At 39.1% G+C, this 20,619-nt stretch overlaps 1 protein-coding gene across 10 annotated transcripts in view; it reads left to right on the forward strand.

The window, feature by feature from the left end:
- LOC113153240 (sodium bicarbonate cotransporter 3-like) overlaps positions 1 to 20,619 on the forward strand; it is a 36,308-nt gene that overhangs the window by 3,778 nt on the left and 11,911 nt on the right. For 3 of the 10 annotated variants that reach the window (XM_026346775.1, XM_026346776.1, XM_026346771.1), the window contains exons 2-11: positions 7,304 to 7,385; positions 9,576 to 9,725; positions 12,439 to 12,577; positions 13,046 to 13,206; positions 13,378 to 13,566; positions 14,604 to 14,984; positions 18,946 to 19,061; positions 19,715 to 19,872; positions 20,087 to 20,174; positions 20,346 to 20,492. In XM_026346775.1, the coding sequence (XP_026202560.1) occupies positions 7,304 to 7,385; positions 9,576 to 9,725; positions 12,439 to 12,577; positions 13,046 to 13,206; positions 13,378 to 13,566; positions 14,604 to 14,984; positions 18,946 to 19,061; positions 19,715 to 19,872; positions 20,087 to 20,174; positions 20,346 to 20,492 (1,611 nt within the window). Of the gene's footprint in view, positions 1 to 332; positions 517 to 7,303; positions 7,386 to 9,575; positions 9,726 to 12,438; positions 12,578 to 13,045; positions 13,207 to 13,377; positions 13,567 to 14,603; positions 14,985 to 18,945; positions 19,062 to 19,714; positions 19,873 to 20,086; positions 20,175 to 20,345; positions 20,493 to 20,619 lie in introns of those variants that run through there. The other 7 variants (XM_026346772.1, XM_026346773.1, XM_026346774.1 and 4 more) reach the window with 7 other exon arrangements.

A 20,619-nucleotide genomic window follows, 5' to 3' on the forward strand; every position in this document is an offset into this window, starting at 1 on the left:
ATCTTAATCTTTTTTCAATTCATTGCCCTTCTGAGAATTGTCGAATCCACACGTGTGCTTGTTTCTATTTATCTGTGTTGGGGGTGGTTCTTCATTTGTGACCTGAATACCTCAGCGGGTGAGCTTTTGTATGTCCTCCAAATGTGTGTATGTCCTCCATGTTGTGGTGTGTATGTGTGTGTGTTTTTAAGCTCTTGGCTGGGCAAATAAAATATTCATGGTGGCATGGTGGGATTGGCTGCTGAGCAAAGAAGGGGCTGACAGGGTAGAGTAGAGCACTGTGTTCTGAAGCAGCCTGCTCCCTCTCTCTCTTTCTCTCCCTGTATAAAGAGATGAGCGGCAGAAGAGGGAACAGACGAGTGCAGCAGTGTGTCTGTTACCGCTTAACACACACACACCTTCCACAATAGAGATAATCGTCAGAAAAAAGGAACTGGCTAACATCCCTGCTGCCTTTGCTTTGCAGATGTTGTAATCTAAATGGAAAAACAGAGCGAAGGGGAACATGTGTTTACGGTACGTCTGGTCCTCTGTGTGTGTCTGTGTTTCTATGTGCCTAACTGTCGTGGTGTAGACTTTAGGATCCATGGGCTATGTATGTGCTGTATTATCAGTGTGGTTGTGTTTATTGTTTTGTCTTCTTGTGTTCATTTACCGGACAGTAGATTGGTTATTTGTGCTATTAAATGAGGCAGGTGGTCAGAACATTTAACGAGAATGAAAAAGGCAGAGGTAAGAGGATGAAAGGGATAAGGTGAAAGAGAGGACAAGGCGCCACCTCTTGAAATGGAAACATATCCTTCCTATTCTTAAATTGCCTCAAGGAGCAGGAATAAGCGGGAACCGACAGAGACAGATATGGCTGCTTGAAGGAGTGGGACAAGGACAACAGGAAGGAAGAGGCATTAGAGATAAGAAGTGTGAGGGAGAGGAGGGTAAAAACTGGGTCTACCAAGCTGAACCCAAACAAGCTGCATGCTGTCAATAGACATGCGGTTCATTGACTGAACTGAAAATAAATAAAGCAATTGTTTCTATTCAGTCTAGTTAAAAATCACTATGCCCACTGTGGAATCAACCAGCTAGGAGAGATTGTTACAAACAGGTGCATATACTGTATAGAGAGAGTGAGATATTTGCGAGGCAGAGTGGGGGGGCATGGTTTCCATCTTTGTGTTTATGCGTGTGTCTGCAAAGTCTGTGCATATTTGGGAATATTGACTATATCCAGCGGAGACTATGAATGGTATCTGTTTTCTGTGCTTTGCTATGTGAAATATCTTCCCAACTGTTTATACTGGAAGATTAAACTACAACTTATGACTGGAGACATTAGATACAAGACCCAAGCAGGCTACTTGGTCGTGGCAAGACACCAGGGACGTAAATAATTAAATGGCAAGTCAGCAAATTACAGCTGCAAGATCAAATTAACTATATACTTATTATTATTTATATTGTTTATGTTAGTTACCAAGCACCTACTTGCCAGTGATAGAAACCAGATTAGCCTTTGTAATACACATGCACATATATCATGTATATCACTTGGTTATCATAATCTCTCAGTTGTTCATTTCTATTAATTTTTTGTTAACAGATATATTTTAATTAGTGACACAGTTTAACATTCATTGGCAGTAAATATACATCAATATTCTCATCCATAGTGTCTATTTGTACATTTGGCAGTGTAAGACAGAGAGCTATTGAGAAATCTCAAGGGACAGGTCTCTCACTTGGTAACACCTCTGTTACGTCAGTCTCGTTGATTGGACCAAGTCCCAGTAAAGCAATGCTGGTAAGGAACAGAGATAAGAGGGAACCAGAGTGGAGTGGCTGGTTGTTTGATTCACTGTCTGGTTGGCTCAAGATGTGCTAGGCTGCTAAGTGGCTAAATCACTCCCACACAAACATAGTTGCAGATGCAAGGTTAGTTTTTATCTTGTTAATGATTGTCAATTAATAATACCGTTATTTTAACGTGTCAAAAATGTAGTATTACTTTTTCAAGTCAGCTACTGGACTATCCTTTTCTGGACTGTACATAGGCACAAATATACAGGGGTAAGATACATACTATATGCCCACATCTCCCAACTGAATAGGTCCTCAAAATGTTAATACAGATGTGCACAATGGCTAATCTTCAAGACCCTGCAAGCTGTGAATACACATAAACTCTTCTTTGAGCAGGCTGGCATTGATTATTGCATGTGTCTTCAGTAGAGGTGGAACAGTTCTAAAACCAAGACCAAAACCATGGCACAGAAGTCCACGTTCTTGGGAGTGGGTGCTTGTGTTGCTTGTTTTCTAAATGTAAGTCCAAACATGTGGTGGTGATGTAGAAAATCCTTGTTCTTGATGGCTTTGTCATTGAACAGTTGAGCAGAAACTCAGAAAATATGGATGATAGAGCTCATGTGGTCTTCACAAGGAAGGAAGCGAGAATGTTGATGTTGGATCAGGAGATAGTTATAAACAGTGGCCAGAGAACCAGGTAATTGGTCTCTCTTTTGACAGACAGCATCTTGGTCACACCATAGGGTGCTGAGATGCCAAGCAAGGTTTGAAAGAGAACCTTTATTTTATACTGGCAAAAAGCTTGTGAAAAGGTCAATGGTGAATTTACGTGGAGTGGTTTTCTTAATTAGAGAACGGACACAAGCCTTGTCCTTATCCTTTAAAGGTTCGTGTAAACGATAAATTACCACTCCTGCATAATACTCACACACACTTTGCTACCTACATTTCTGTAAAAGCCAGAGAAAAAAATAATGATTGTACTTGACTTTTGTCCTTCTAAGATGTTATTTATGAATTATTCAGCAAGGTTTTTTTGTGCTTGTTGAAATGATGTTTCACCAGTATTAAGCAACTGCATTCAATTGAATACAAACCAGCTCATCCATAGAGACATGCAGACATGTCAGCTGCCGACCTAAAAGTCCTTTAATTTGTGTGGTGGGACCTCCATGGATTAGGCTCCTATATATACTGGTGCCACTCCTCTCCCAGGTAAATTGTGCAGAAGCACTGGGCTGTCTGTGTTATGGTTAACAGAACATGACTCATCAGACAGGCTACCTTCTTCTATTTCCCCATGGGCCAGTTCCTGACACTCACATGCCCTATATATGCTCTTTCTGTGGTGGTCAGGGCTCTGTATTGGCTCTCTGACCATTCTGCGGCTATGCATCCCCATACACAGTAAGCTGTGATTTACTTAAGACTGTCACTTACAGTATAGTCAATGTTTATTAGTGGTCTGTGCCTGTGGCATTGGACATGCACGAAGTACAATGTTGGTCCTTCGTTGAATGGCTTTTGGTACCAACCACTGCAAAATAGGAAGATGTTTTAAGAAACAATTGAGGTGCTCAATAGATTGGCCCTGCTTCTCTGTATGATCTGTCTCTGCGGGAACAAGTTTTCACACAGTTTGCTGTAGATACCATTCTGTTTTTTGGTCGGACTGTTTATTTTGCCAAAATATCTATGGGGATCACTATATCACACTACCTGATTCCTAGTTCCCACTTACTAGTTTTCTTTCATATTCATATTTCAATAATTTTAGCTTCCAGTACTATTTGGGTCAACTACCTGAAAAATAAGATCATCATATGATGATATGATGATGAGGCGAACATTTTCATATTTTTTTCTAATTGTTAGCATTCCCACTAATTACTCTGGAAGGAAGAATACAAGAGGTGGCTGGACTGGAGGACAGAAAAATGTGAGCTTATGACATTTTTTCTGGATTGATTTTGTCGTCACATGGCACACAACAGCTGGGGACACCCTGGGGGTTTCTGATCAGACTGCTTGGGAGAGTGGTGTCTCTGACGTGTGGCAGCATACATCTCAGTGGACACTAACAGGCCAAGAAGCACTCTGCTCTTATGTTTTCCGGATTGAGATCATTGACTGTTATTTAATCCAAATAATCCTAAATGTTTTATGAAATCAGTTGGATGTTTGAACCAATCTTTGTATCTTAATTACTATTTTGTATTTACTACATTGTTTTCTTGATGCATAGGTAGGTAAATAATTTGACAACATCATAGCTTATCATTCATTAGTTTCAGTCAGGTTTGACGGCATATGTAAAACAATAAAAATATACAGAATCATAACAGTCACCACTAGACACATGTTTGCCCACAACCGAAATAGCACAAAGCGAGTCACGTGTAGTCTGGCTTTCTTTACTGTGTAGATTCAGCCACAGATGCATCTGCCTTTTGTCAACAGACCTCTATTAATGTCACAACATGGCAACTTTTCTTACTCAGCTGCAGTTCTTCTGCAGTTCAAGCTCTTCCTGCTTATGCTGCTCCTGTTGAACAACCACAGCTGTGCTTTGTGGGCATAGCGGACAGTCACTTTCCTGGCCTTGGAACTCTAGGTGACAGACTAGAAGTTTATTTTGGATATAGCTATGTGCCAGATTGCATCATATGTTCTTAAATTGTACCAACCAACATGTTGTTGAGGGCACAACGGTCTTTAACACCTGCATATACACAAGTGTACAGACAGGGCACCAACATGCTTAGAATACACAATAAGGATATCTGTATGTAAACCGGTGCTTATACAATAAAATATTAACAAAGCAATGATAGTCTCACACAAGCTTTCTGTGCCTTGCTTATAACATGGGTTCATATGCTTCTTGGAGAATGGTGTCTTTTTTTATACCACATGAGGGTTTTCAGTGCATTCTAGTCACAAATGACCATTAGGAATGAATATCGTGTTTGTCCTCATTGGTCATGTATATTCACCTTGCTCTGCTGTGGGGGGAATTAATATTCTTGATGCTCTTCTGTTACCGGTTCTCATCAAAACATTGTCAGAGAGCAATGCGACAGCTCCTTATTATGCAAATCCACCTGCAACTGAGAAATGCACACACACACACACAGACATACAAATGCACCCACAAACACGATGGCATTCATCGTAGGTGGAGTTCTAACTGGAGAATGATTATGGTAATATATGACTGAGGACATATTCAGAGTGGTAAGCCGGTGATGAAAGCATAAGAGGAAGAGGTGGACATAGAGTACGTGCTGTCCAACAGAATGAAACTTTAGTGTGGTCAGTGGAGGTAACTGGCTTGTTGGGGATACAAGCAATCCTGATATCATGCACGTATCATGTGTCCTTTCAGCATGTGGCTAATGTCAATACCTTTTGTTTCCGCACTCTCCTGCTTGGCAGCAGTCAGTGCCTCTCTGTGATTGGTTGAAGGGATTGACAGGATGCTCCAAATGGAGATTGTGTTGCATGAAAGTGTTTGACCATGAGGCATGTGAATGGCACATTTGTATGTGTTGCAATGCAATCAGATTATATTATATAATATGATACAAGACTACATGCCATGTACATTCATAGAATCATGATATAAGAACTTACATAAGAAAATACAAATTGATTTCTATGACCTGTCCCAACCTGATATACAATAAAAAAACAAGACGCCATAAATATTGAACACAAAGAATGAAATATAATATCCCCACAATTGTTTATTTAATTGCCACAAACTTACTACCACATAGCATATCTCTTACTCAGCACAATTGTTTCAGCCAGGCAGTTCGATCCAGCATTAGCTCACTGTCCCTTGTGGTATTTCTTCACCCAATATCCCACATACACAGAGTCTGGTCCAAATATGAAGCAAAATACCTTCACAAAAACAACACATAAAAAAAAAAACACATTGCAATAACATTCCCTCACCTCTAATTATATGAACTATACAGTACTAATATTTAGTGATCATAGGCCTCTGTATGTTTATGTATATATTATATATACATTTACATTTAGTCATTTGGCCGACGCTTTTATCCAAAGCGACAGGCAAGGCAAAGGGATGGTAAGAGCAAGGAGGCCTTGCCTAAGGTCTATTGGAGGTAGACCACAGCCAGGATAGATTATAAAGTATATATTTTATGTATCATACTATAAAACAACTGTTTCCAGCTACAATACTTATTAACAAAGACTACAATGTTTACACTGGTTTTTTTTATCAATTAGATGTTATAAAATCTAAAAAGCACATGACCACTGTGCATTATTATCAGTGAGCAGCTGGTCCTTGTAAATAGTGTCGAAATGCCGCTATAACAGTAAACATGCTTATTTTAAACCCAACAGTTCAACTCAACAGAGAGAACTAGCTGTCATATCAAGCTACCAGCAGAATAATTGTAAAACCCAAGACTGGGCAATACAGTAACGTTTCTCAACACATCAACACATTTTAGCATAATGCAGGGATGTGACAATTTAGTTTTAGATGTTACAGCTAGAATTGTGATAATTTATTATAGTAGTAATGTGTGTGGGGGGCATGGGGACTATAGTTATATTAGTAATATAAATAAAATAATACAAATATTGATTATATTAATATTATGCACCTTGTGCAGTATTGAAAACGAACAGATTTACGTCTCTTCTTACTGCATCTTTCTGTCACTTGATATTTCTATGCCACTGATGTCAGACAGATAATTACTTTCACTAAGGTCATAAGCTCATTTTTAATGAGTGCCGCCAGCCTCTTGACGTTGCTATGAAGCTCAGCCTTTATTACTATGGACTATAACAAAGAATACGTTTCCAATGCGGACAAATTAGTTTGTGGAAAATAGCAGAGATAATCTTGCATTATATGGTAACATTATATGGTGCTTAAGGTTGATAAAGACAACCATCACTATTTACTGTGCTAGATAAGCAATGAGGTTATCATCTTCTTCCAATGTTAACCTAGTTGTCAGGTTATATATATTTGTTCTCTTTTATATTGCAAACAACAGCTGGATTATCACAGTGTACTAATAATTAAATACAACTCATTGTATTTTCTTTCAGTTCATGGTTCAACTGCTTTGGAAATGGGCTGTCAATGTTGGCCATGTGTGAAATTGAAATCCTTTTTCATTTTGTTGTACTTTTGGACTTTAACTTAAAACTATGGACCAATTAGGTCTGGTGTATATACAGTATACAAATAAAAACATAAAAACTTAACAAATTTACAAGTAATCAATATTTTGAAGTGTGCGTCCATGCTGTGTTCATGTGTTCATATACAGCCTAATTTGTCTAACATTTGCTAATAAGGGGATTAAAAAGGTGATTATTTCCCCTTTTAGACAAAAAAATAAATTAAAAACATTGTTGTAACATGTCCTTTCTCTCTGCCTCTCTCTCCACTATTTGTTCTGTCTTTGTCTCTCTCTCTCATTGACATTCTCAGGGCCTAGATGAGGAGGCACTAGTTGACCATGGAAAGGCCAGCTTCACCACTCACACACACTATGGAAGAGAAGAGTTGGAGAGTAAGTTACAAGGTCTCCTGACTAGAGGACTTTTAATGATTTAATCAGGGTGGCTTGTTTAAGCTTCTATTCTACAGCATTAACTACAATTATGCTTCCATTTTTTCCTCCACTCATTCACTTGTTGCTGTCTGAGACACCTGGCTAAGTAAACTTGACACACATTTATCCCTTATGATGGAAGGGCTGATTTTTATATACCTGCCATACTATAATATATATTTATAGGGACATATGGTTATTAATATTATGACGACTTCCATACCGGATTGGACGTGGCCCAGGTTAACAACATACGCCACCGGCACTGTTGACCTACAGGGTGCCGGTGGAAACTGGGGAAAGGCAAGAGTGTAGGACTGACAGTAGATACTTTGAATGTTAGGACTATTACAAAGAAGGCTATAGAGTTGGTTGACATTATACAGAGAAAGATGGTGGATATACCATGTGTGCAGGACACCAGGTGGGAAAGTAGCAAGGCTAGAAGATTTTGATCAAGGTTCATGGGTGTGAATGGGTGGATGGGAAGAGAAATGGAGTAGGAGTTATTCTAAAAGAGGAGTCTCAGATAGGTTGATGACTCTGAGGCTGGAAGTTGAAGGTATGATGTTCAATGTTGTTAGTGGTTATGCTCCACAGGTAGGATGTGAGTTAGAGGAAAAGGAGAAATTCTGGAGTGAGTTAGTTGATGTGACACAGAGCATGCCTAGAGGTGAGAGAGTGGAGATTGGTGCAGATTTCAATGGACATGTTGGTGAGAGGAACAGAGGTGATGAGATTGTGATGGGCAGGTTTGGTCTTCAGGACAGGAACGCAGAATGACAGATGGTGGTAGACTTCACAAAAAGGCTGGAAATGGCTTTAGTAAATACTATCTTCCAGAAGAGGCAGGATGATAGGGTGACATATAAAAGCAGCGTGAGAAGCACTCAGGTAGCTTTTTCATCTTGTACCGGCGTTGTAATATGAAAGAGATCAGTGACTGCGAAGTATTGTTGGGGTAGAGTGTAGCCAGACAACACAGGATGGTGGTGTATAAAATGACTATGGTAGTGAAGAAGATGAGGAGCACTAAGGCAGCGCAGAGGACAAAGTGGTGGAAGTTGAAAATGGGACAATGGAGTTTTATATTTTTGTATTATTTTCTACTTGATATCTTCTATTCAATAATATGACCATTTATCCCATTCCCTCCTTTTTCTGACAGCCCTGCTTTCTGTGCAGCTAAGCTGTCGTTTCTTTTTTTTTTCTTCTGTCCATCCTCTTTCATCTTCTGTTTCTGTTTTTCTCTCCCTTCCTCTTTTCTTGTCTGCGTCTCACCATCTGTTCAGTTCATGTGTATGTTGCTTATGCCTTTGAGTGCTGCATCTTGGTTTCATTTCTCCTGGGTTTCCTCTCAAATTGAAGAGAGATGACTCATCTGTGAAACACGAGTATTGGCAGAGAATGTAGGGTGAAAATAGGGCATTTGCAGCTCAGAACACAGTTCCTGTGTGGCAGTGACAGTAATGAGGGGAAGTAGATTAAACATTGAGGGGGAACAGAGGGGTGAAAAAGGTAAATGTACTCTGGCTTGCGTCAAGTAAGTTATCTAGAGCACTTGAGGGGAATGGAAAAAAGTTCCCTATCTTCTGTTGAATGTTCGCGTTCCTGACTTCTACTTTAGTTGTAAATGATAAAACACATGTACACTGAAAATATAAATAAATAGGAAACCAGAGAAAGGTTTTGCAATTACGCTTTCATTTTAATAAAGTTGATAGACTTTTTAAATTGAATCTTATCTACAGAATTTGGAACAGAAGAAGAAAATGTCTGTACGTGAAGGCTGAGCAAAAAAATAGACAGAAAAAAGTATAAAAAATGAATGTTAATAATCAGATTTTATAGATTTATAGAACCTTCTTTGTATGAGGTAAATATACAAAATCAGTGGGATCAGTCAATGCATACTGTGCTGCATTAAATGCATTGCATTAAAAAACCCTGCATTAAAGAACTTTATATCAATTTGTATCATAATATACAGTATATAATACTTACAGACATTGTAAACTGGATTCCTTTCATGCCATTTTACTTTTGTTATGTTTACAAAATACCAGTCCTCCATTTTCTATTCCCAATTTTTGTGAAAAACAGGAGGTGGAGGAAAAGCTTTCTGATTTGTGCATTTCTTTTCTCCAGGTCACAGAGCTGTGTATGTAGGCGTCCATGTTCCTCTGGGAAGGGAGAGCAAGCGGAGGCATCGCCACCGAGGACACAAACACCACCGAAAGAAGAAAGAGAGAGACTCTGAAGAGGGGAAGGAAGATGGCAGGGAATCCCCTTCTTATGGTTGGATAATGTTTCTTCATTTCTAGCAGCCAGCCTACATAAATGTCTTCGTACAGTATATTCAGTTTACACCAACCTCCTGCCCCATTTCTTCTATTCTCTCTCATTTGCTCCCTAGTGTCATGTTTTATGCCGCAGTACCATGCAGTTAATGTCTGCTTTGAAGAGCCTTGTTTATTCATACACTCAAAGGACTCGCCTCAGACAATAAAGAAAATCCCTTAAAATCCAGAATATATAGCCTAGTGTAGTCTCTGTGCTCTTCTCAATAGCTTTTTACTGCAGGGATTTTCTATTGTTTGCATTTAAAAGTACTTTGAATTTATACATAGTTCTTTGCAAATAGTTAACAGTAAACAGTAATGTTGACATTTAAAGGTTCAGGCACCTTTTATTAAGTAAGTATATAATAATCCCCCTTTTGTCAGATATCATAGAATTATGCCTTTTGTAACCAGGTAAGAGTCTTTCTATTCTTCATTTAGGAAATTTCACCCACTCTATTTTGCATATCACTACATGTTCTGAGGTATTTTAGACTGTCTTACACATAGCACATTTAAAATCTACCCACAGGCTTTATAAACGCTTCAGCCTGTGTAGTTAATGGTAATTTTGTATTATGTTTTAGATCACTGTCATGTCTTCACATTCTTGATTGGTTGCATAACATTTGAATCCAGAATTTGCTGACAGTCAGTGGAATTTATTGTCCATGCAGTGTCACCTGTTCCACTGTCTGCCACACAAAGCAAATGCAGAATATTTCCATCCACAGTTGGCAGAGGTGCCCATGATAAATACTTATGAGAATACACCAAGCATTAGTACATCAGTTTTTCTTGTTCCTAAATGCCACTAACCATCTTCAGTGATGACTGAATGTCTTTATATCAGTAAGTGTATTTACTGTTAGCCTTGGTTAGTACAGTTGGCATCAATAGAAACGTGCAGGGAGACAATATTTGGAGTCATAGCTCTTTTTAACAATGCACAGGTTGTCAGGTTAGAGCACCACTTTGCCCAAAACTCTCTGTGTTTCTCCATCGTTCAAAGTTGTGAATAAAACATTCAGCTCTAAAAAGCCTTAAAGGCCAGTGAGAATCAGCCTCTGACATTGATTGAGAGCTATGGCATTTTAAAGGAAGCGTGTTTCTCACACGCACAAACAATTGCTTTGAACTCAGTGAAGCATTAACTTGTGTTTTATGGTAACACCAAACAAAACACCATCAGCTGGATAGTCCTGTTATCTCTTTAAGCATTTACTGAGGGTACAGTGAGTCATGATTCAAAAGATGAATATTCTGAAACAGCACTTTTCTCATCCACACAGTTGGAATTACAGTAATGCTGTTTCCAAAATATTCACACATCCCACATTGGGCAGAGACATATACCATCTACTGTTGAGTTGAGTGTGAATTAACTGCTGAGACTCTATTTCTACGTGATGATGTCAGATAATGATTATAACAATGGCATAACATTAGTTTACCACTTTACCATGAACCCTTTTTTATACATCTCATAACCTAAATATTACCTGTTGTAAAAGAATAATATGTAGTCTGCCATCTAATATACTCCAAAATCTTGTGTACTATGTCAAATAAGGAATATGAAAATTTTTTGTTCAACACTAGGAGAGGTAAATCATTAAACAGAAAAAGCACCAATATGAAATGCACTTACACAAGCATAATATACACCAGACAACCACTTAGTTTACTTGTGTGTTAACACTATATAACTCTTCGTTTTTACTTCCAGTCATTCCCTTTTTGCTTCCCTGTGGCATTTAGTCTTGTAATCTGTCATATCTATTTCCTTTTTCTCTCTGGTTCCAGATGTCCTGATATCTACCCTCTAATTCAATCCAACATGAAAAGAAATTTGCTGAAAAGCTATCAAGTTTTCATTTTTCTCTCTTGCTCAGTTCTTTTCAAGATATTTCTCAGCATCAAGCCTGTAGCTGTATTCCTTATATAACCAAATGAAAAGCAGTTACTGTGATGTAGCTTCAGAAGGCATTACACTTGAACCAGCCAGACATACTTACACACACTACATATTCCATACTTGTTCAAATTAATCTTAAATGTGTTTCATTTATTTTTGTAGTACAAGTAGTTAGTGTGCAGAGTACACACATCTTAATTAACCAGGTGCTGAGTCCAAAAAAAGATGACTTTCTGTACCTGACGAAGAGCCAGTTGAAATATTTTATTCTGTCTGAATGTAATAAATAAGAACTTTATAACCAACACCAACAGAGTCATGACGTTTTGTAAAATAGATGCTTCTACAAGACATTTTCCCATGACGCACAAAAGGAATGCAAGGTAAACTCATATTCGACATAGTAATATTATGTGTTTGAGGTTGAAGATATCCGTTTATTTGTGCCCTCTTGTGCTTTCTTGGAAACAAACAAAAGCCCTGTTTACATTAATTATTACACACTTAAATGCACTGTGTCTAACCACAGAGTCTAAAGGGCAGTGTTTATTGGTGCTAAATTTCATTGTAATAGTGAGAAACCATTGGCAGCAAGGATTAGTGTATCAACTCACCTAACAACCCACAATGGGGACTAATAAAATCTGCTCTTATACCACCACTAAAGGTCCAGATTCCTAAGTACTGTATCTTCTGCAGCACATAGTACATTGTTAATATAACTTTTGGCCTTTGCCCATTCTGTGTCCAGACACACCATCCCAGAGGGTCCAGTTCATATTGGGCACAGAGGACGATGACCTCGAGCACGTCCCTCATGACCTCTTCACTGAGCTTGATGAGCTGTCCTTCAGAGATGGCAGTGCCACTGAATGGAAGGAGATGGCCAGGTGAGAGCAATCAACTTAAGGGTGAACAGCATTACAACAACCAGCTTTTTTGTACAGTATAATAAAAGAGTATATTTATTTGGCTTTAACTGATTAGGTTACTGTGGTCCAAACTGTTAGTCACAACTAAGAACACGGAGCTCAAAATTGTAATTGTGATTTTAGTTGGCTGGCATTTCAAAAATTGTTCCCCCACTGATAAAACGTGTGTTCAGTAAAGGCGCAGATTTGGAGTATGAGTCACTCCGTTTGGTATGCTTCAGTGCATGCTCTGAAAAAAAGCGAGATTTTAATTTCTTACAGAAAAAAATGTAGTTGTGGGATATGAGCTGGAACAATGTGTCCTTCAGCTATAATGCCACTCATATTTATTCCTTTTTTGTTTATTAGGATATGTGGACTGCTGAAGAATAACATTTTTGTGTGTTTGTGTTTATCTGGGTGCACGCTCTTGGTGCTTATCTACAGATGGCTGAAGTTTGAGGAGGATGTAGAAGATGGTGGGGAGAGGTGGAGTAAACCCTATGTGGCTACGCTGTCACTACACAGCTTATTTGAACTACGTAGCTGTATAGTCAACGGTACAGTCATGCTGGACATGAGGGCCAACAGTATTGAAGAAATTGCAGGTACATTTAACAATACATGCTTAACTCACATCTTGGCATGTTCATAGCATAAGCTGTATAAAGGGTTATCAAGACAAGTATGAAATAAATAAAGGTACTCTGGTACTATAATCTTCAATGCCTGATACATAATGACAGATTTTACTGTGTGTTTGCTTTTGTACAACTCAGACATGGTAATAGACAGCATGGTGGCATCAGGTCAGCTGAAGGAGGATCTGCGCGACAAAGTGCGGGAAGCCATGCTGAAGAAACACCACCACCAGAATGAGAGAAAGCTCAGCAATCGCATCCCTCTGGTGCGCTCCATTGCTGACATAGGCAAGAAACATTCTGACTCACTCTTGCTTGAAAGAAACGGTGAGATCCTAAATTGCACTCGCATTTCTTTTTCTGTCGTTTGTCACAACTGGGGAACTGTTGCTAAAAAGACCACTGTTCAAATCTCTCAATGCCAGCGTAGAAGGTGGATGGTAAAAGTGAGTAAAATCTAGAGAACAATCTATACTGAAGCAGTCAGTTCCCTTAGAGAAAGAGAAATCTGGGTGCTAATGATTGTGCTAACCTGTATGGCTGGCCTGGCTTTGAGGTTTGAATTAATGACTGTTTTCATTCTTTAAGGTGACACTCAGGAAATAATGCTTTTCCTGCTACTGGAGTCAGCATTGTGTGTTTTTGACTGGGCATGGCCGCAGTGGTGTTAATGTGTGGTGTGTATTTTGAGATCTTTGGTGCCAGCCTGAGGTTGTAAGAATGACAGTAATAACACATTCTCCCCTTTCGTGTCTGTTGTTGGTGTTGTTGGGCTTGCATTATCATATCATCAGACTTGAAAAGCAAATGTAAAAGGTCAAAATTCTATATGTCACATACATAGTCAAGGAAACAGTTGTAGTGTGAAATATGTACTGTATGTTCTGTTCCAAATTAATACACACTGTACATTTACACTGCCCTGTAGAGCACATGTTTGCTTACAGTGCACTGATACTGTACTAACTCATCCTCTCCTGCATGCAAGCCTGTCATAAGTGAGACATTTATCTCAGTTCAATCATGTTTTGTGTTGTTTGTTTGGAGTTGAATGAGAGAGTTTGTTTGGTCCTTGCAGACTCTCCTACGCGCCTCACTGAATCATTCTGTCTTGTGTCTTCGACACACAACCATGCTTTTTGCTTATGTTTCTGCAAGCACAAATTTCTCTAACTACACCTCTGCCACGCTCTTGCTGCCCACACCTGACTGATTCTCTTTCAGATACCATCTTTGTGATGTACTCCTACTTCATATGTTTTTCCTCTCTGCTCCATCCCCAATTCCTTTTCCTTCTTCTCTTTTCCCTCCTTCTCTCTCTCCCGTCTCTTCTCCTGTTTTTTTGCCATTGTCTCCTCTGTTAGGAGAGGGCCTGTCCTCTTCACGCCTCTCTCTCCACAAGCCAGGAGCAGCCTCCTCTGTCTCCAACCTGTCCCAGAGACGAGAGTCCAGAGTGTCCATCCTGCTCAACCACCTCCTACCCTCTTCTTCCTACAGCACTGGGCTCTCCCCAGGCCCTTCGCCCCTCACAACCCCTCAAAATACCCCCACTTTCTTCCGGCGCTCTTCCCAAAGCCCACCACGCCATGGCACAGGCCTCGGCCCTCAAGGCATCCCTGAGGTGGTGGTATCGCCTCCCGAGGATGATGACCCACCAAACTCTGCAGAAGAAGAGGCAGCATCGCCACAGCTCAGTCGGCGAGCATCGTTGGCATCCCAGGGCCTCGAGCTGCTGCCCTTAGAAGGCAAATATCTGTGTAGCCTGCCAGTGTGAGTCACGGCTTGAACAGAGAACACTAGCACTAGCATGAAAACTCTGCTCCCCGTTAACTTCCGATACTCCAGCTCCCTGGCCATCTCATCAATAACCCACAGCAAGGCTCACTTGCTAAGATGCTCTTCCCACTGTATTTATCTACAAGTTTTAACCGCCTCATGATTCTTGCTTATGTCCCTTCTCTTTTTTTTTCTGCTAATACATCTTGCTCTTACTGACATGAAAGCTCTCTACGCTTCTTTTTGCCATTCAAACATCTCTGCCCCTTTAAACATTTTCAAAACATTCCTCACTGTCTGTGCCTTGCTTGGCCCTGTCCCTATTCACACCTCCTTCATTGTGGTTGCATGACTGCCCTTCAGAGATTTATATGTAAGACCAGTTAATAGGAATGTATCAATCACATTGTTCAATTTTGCCTTTTTGATTTAGTTCAACCTATTTTAATTTTGGTCATAGCACATATTATTATTTAATACAACTGCACAGCACTTAATCTCTTTACATGAAAATGAGGAAAGTCATTCAAATTTAGATGGGCTGAACAGCTGAATACACTCATCAAGAAAATGTTCTTGTTTCTTAATATCTACTGTGAGTGATTCTAGTGGTTCTTATGATATCAATAGAGATAAATTCCAATCAGTCACAAAAAAAGTTGTTTAAATGTTGTTTGGTTTGCAGTGTTGTGTATCCATAAACTTTTACACAAGCTGGGCAGAAAGACTATTTTCTAGCCCAGAGCTGGTCTATCTTTACTTGGGGACACTTTGTCTCAGTGTAGATCTCATTAAGTGGAATGGCATGCCATGTTAAGTTCCTGCTTTTCCAGCAAAGTGCATTGGAACTTTAGACAGGTTACACAATCTGAGCAATATTATTATATTTTTTTTTATTTAGAGCAAAATGTATTTTAATCTAAACAAAATATATTTAATAGGAAAATTGATTAGACTTTTTACTTTAATAGATAGGTAATCAATGTAAAAAAAAAAAGGGTCTCAGTCTCAGAGATCTTGCAGATACATTGCTATGCAAATATTCAGTTATCTCATTACAAGTAACATATTTTAGTCATTTGTTTATTGGAAACTTGCAAACACAACCTCTTAAGGATATCGAATTGAATAAAGCACAATATTTAATGTCAAATACATAAACATCATTGTGATGTGCAAAGGTCTGGACTGTGGTTTCCTCTATGGAGCTAATTATTAAATTTCCATTATTATTATTATTATTATTATTATTATTATTATTATTATTATTATTATTATTATTATTATTATTATTATTATTATTATCATCATCATAAAAATAACACAACACAAAAAGTGTTTGCAGTGTAGCCATGGAACATCACTGGCTGTTAAATCTTTATGTTTCTATCTATATGTTTAGTTATGTGTTTTGTCTTTGGTGTTGTGTTTACAAACTGACAATATGGCCGCAACCCAGTGAGATGTAACATGTATCTTCAGATGATTCATTTTGAGTATACACAAATATAACTGTCATGCAACTGTTTTTTTTTCCCATTACATCATTTGGCACCCATGCTCTTCTTCCTTATCATGAATAAACATTCTTTTACCCGATTAAGAGTGTAGTGGGGGCAATGTGCTCCAGCAGCATGGCTAAATATAAGACTCAGATGAGGGTGGGAGAGCTGGTACTGTATGTACTATCAAACTGACACCTACAATGACTTTTTGTTCCAGCGAAGCATTGTAAGTTTATTATTAGACCGTGTGTGCGTGTGTGTTAATCTTTCACTCAGGGGATGGCTCCATTTCACAGTATGGGTCAGTAGAACCAGCAGTCACTTGGTGGGAGCTGAATCTGAAAAGTTGTTGTGGGTGTTATTATAGCTGATGCACATCTCTAATTGTATCCCCTTCAAGTAAATATACAGTATTTCCCAAGAGACAAGCACTATGTAATCAGTGTGTGGGTTATAATTCAGTAGGGGGGTTTCAAGCCTTCATAATAGCAGTGTAATAATGTGCTCTTGTGCACCCTGTAGGTTGTATAAACTGGACTGTTGTACGATGTTGACTCAAAATAGCAATCCGTTGATTGAGCAGAGATATAGTGTTAGACAGTAAAAAGACCTTAATGTGTCATTTCGGGAAATTTGTCTGTATGCCAGTAATAGCTGGCTCACTGGTTGCAAATAATTATAGTTGAGATGCAATGCAATAGATGTTCTTGCAGTACTGTAAAGCTGTTTATAAATATACACGCTGTGGACCCATTAAGTATGGAGTGTTGGGTGACAGACTTGTTCACAGGGCATGCAGGGAATCCCTGGCACACTAGCTCCATATTATTATAACTTGACTTTATAATAACGTGGAGGGTGGTTTTGAAACCTTAAGGCTTGTCTGTTCATCATCCAGCATCTACAAGACTTTGGTTGCTTACTTTTGTGAAAGAGAAGTCATTTTAAAATTGGAGAATGATAAACTCATAGAAATCTAGTGTAGTTACATAACTACTGTATTTATGTGACTGCTTTCAATAACTAAACCAAGCTATATACATCTGTGCAGGTCTTTTGCGAGTAAAGTCACACGCAGTACATGAGAGTGTATCTGTATAATCTCAGTTATTTATGTTACTTTTTATGCATACAAATGAGAGCGCTGTTAAAAAGCTGGTATGGGGGAGCATTCCTGAGCTTAGCCTTCCTGAATGAAGTGTGTTGGCGGACTCAACATAAGCTAATCCCTCCCTTATTCCAAAAGGCTTTGTCCGGTATGTGAGCAATCATGCTCCTGTTCAGCAGTCACAGCTACCCAGCATCTACTGGGGTTACTCCAGGGTGTGCAGTTCAAGGGTATGGCTCATTGGCCAGGCCACATGCTGGCAGAAAAAGCACATTTTAATTTTGACTTGGGCTTTAAAAATGCATTTGATTTAGTATTAGCTTCATTCCTTCCTGGTGGCAAAATGTTGATGTAGATGTGGAAACTTTATAAAAATGGAAAACCTGGTAAAAGAAGTGTTGGTTCAGAATTTTAGAGAATAGTATGCATATGCTATTCTTTAATTTAAATACATTGTCCCTCATTTCATATCCTACTGTCATGTCACCTCGAGTGCTAGCGTTTCCTGTATGTGGTATTAATGATATCACAGAAGCACTGTTGAAGTGTGCAGACAAATATGCACAGGCATACTGCAGCTTCAACGCTTGAAGGTCTGAGGAAGGTGAACTGTCAAGAATACAAAACACATCCTCTGACCTCTACCTCAAAACTGACATGAATTGTAGCTAAGCAGGACTGGCTTAGATTATTGAGCTCAACACATGGGACGTAATCTGCAACAGTGCTGTGTGAAATATTGTCTTCCATGTGCGGTGCATACAGGTTGTGGTGGTAGCTTATTTGCGTTTTATCGCTTTGGCCTTGTTTGCCATTCATCAATTGATACAGTAAGATCCCAGATCCTATTTCTGTGAACCTAATGGGATCCAGAGGAATGGCATTAGACTGTAATTCAATCCATGGTACAATGTCATCTCAGTGAATGTACTGTGTATCCTTGATGCAATGGTTAATTTTTCAAAACATCACACTAAAACAGAGCCTGTTTTAACCTGTAGCACTGCATTACAAATATATGTGGGCTGCAGTGTAATCTGGATTTTTTATCACTTTTGCTTGCTAAGGGCCTGTAAACTGCCTCCTGTTTGTTGAGCCCATGCCTAAAGTAGGAGTTGATTTTTACATTTGTCCTAAATAATATCCTGAGCACAGAGAAAATCAAAGTAAAGACAAATGGCATGTAACAATAACATCACAGATGGCATTTCATGGTGAGCCACACAGCCATTTTTTTCCAGTCATTGCCTGCCCAGTACTTACACAGTGTCCATCATTGCTTTGTCTCTTCCATTCCTCTTGCCCTGTCCCTCCCAGGATCTTTGGCGTCTCCGAACTCTGACCCAAACAACCTGGATGGCAGCAAGGCGATGGAGAGGAGGCCGTCCAAAGCAGGGGTCAGTAGAGAAAGCAGCAGTGTCGACTTCAGCAAGGTAACCTAGTCACAATAGGGTGGACAGAAACAGTCCATCGTGGTGGAAGGGCCCATGACCAAGTTCATCAGAGTTTTCCCTCAGTTTCTGGATCTTCACAGACATTTCAGTGGCATCTGTTGAAAGCTACCTCTTTGAGAGTCACAATCACAAACCCACCACCCCTTCCTTCAGTCATTGTTCCGCCTGTAATGGAATAATTATTGAGCATCAAAGTAAAAGTCTTATGTAGTTATATAACTGTTTACTTTGAGAAATTCCTCCCTCGCATGGCCCTCCATCCCTCCTACTCTTTTGCACTCCCCTATCCATTAAATAAAATGGCAAGTTGCCATTAGTATAAAACCATAATTTAAGCCAAAAATAAGGTGCAGTGTTTATATAATTCAATAAGGCTATTTCCCATGCACATAAGGATGGTATTCAGGAAATAGGATGCTGTATTACAACAACAGGATTTTCTTATTACTTTGTGGTTTTTAATGTAGCAGTTAGCTTTACACCCACATATTCATCTCATTTCACAAGCACTTCTGTTGCCTTCCTTTGGCTTAATCCCTTTTTTTCCATCAAACTGCCTCTTCTATGGCTCTTTTATTATTCATAATTGTCTATATATCTAATTCCAGTTTCATTGGCTTCACTGGTTTCAGGTGGATATGAATTTCATGAAAAAGATTCCTCCGGGTGCTGAGGCTTCCAATGTGCTGGTAGGAGAAGTGGACTTCCTAGAGAAGCCCATAATTGCCTTTGTACGACTGTCCCCTGCAGTTCTTATCACAGGTCTCACAGAGGTGCCGGTTCCCACAAGGTATAATAATCAGTAATAGTTCAATAATACCATGAAAAAGACTATTACTCCAAAAATTATACATCAATACCATACAACGTACTGTACCTAAGCTGTCTCCAGACGTTCTCATAAATTACCTGCTAAAAATCATCTATAAAAATGTTTTATGGTAAAGCAATGGCAACAATACTTGTATTGTTGTGAGAAATAACAAAGAATGTCTTGTACAAAGGTTTCTTTTCCTGCTTTTGGGTCCTCATGGCAAAGGACCACAGTACCATGAGATTGGCAGATCTATGGCTACATTGATGACGGATGAGGTAAGAGAAAGATATAATTTCTTAATAAGGTATTACTTGTCAACATATTTTAATCTAAGGTGCATGCTGATCTGGTAATTCTTTGATTTGCTGCACTCACATCTCATTCAGAAGGAGGCAAAGTTTATTGCCAGAGGCATTTAATAACTACTAATGATATTCGTTATGTAGATTTTCCACGATGTGGCATACAAGGCCAAAGACCGAACAGATCTCCTCTCTGGGATAGATGAGTTCCTTGATCAAGTGACTGTCTTACCTCCTGGAGAATGGGACCCCACAATTCGGATTGAACCCCCTAAAAACGTCCCTTCTCAGGTAAGAAGTCTGATTGTGATTGTGTATTCACTGACTTAAATTACCATATTCAACAAACACTGACATTTGTGCAGACCCTTACCCATCTGCATGCTAACCAATAACTATTATAATAACACACATTTAC

This window comes from Anabas testudineus, chromosome 11 (assembly GCF_900324465.2).
Source record: "Anabas testudineus chromosome 11, fAnaTes1.2, whole genome shotgun sequence".
Taxonomy (NCBI): Eukaryota; Metazoa; Chordata; class Actinopteri; order Anabantiformes; family Anabantidae; genus Anabas; species Anabas testudineus.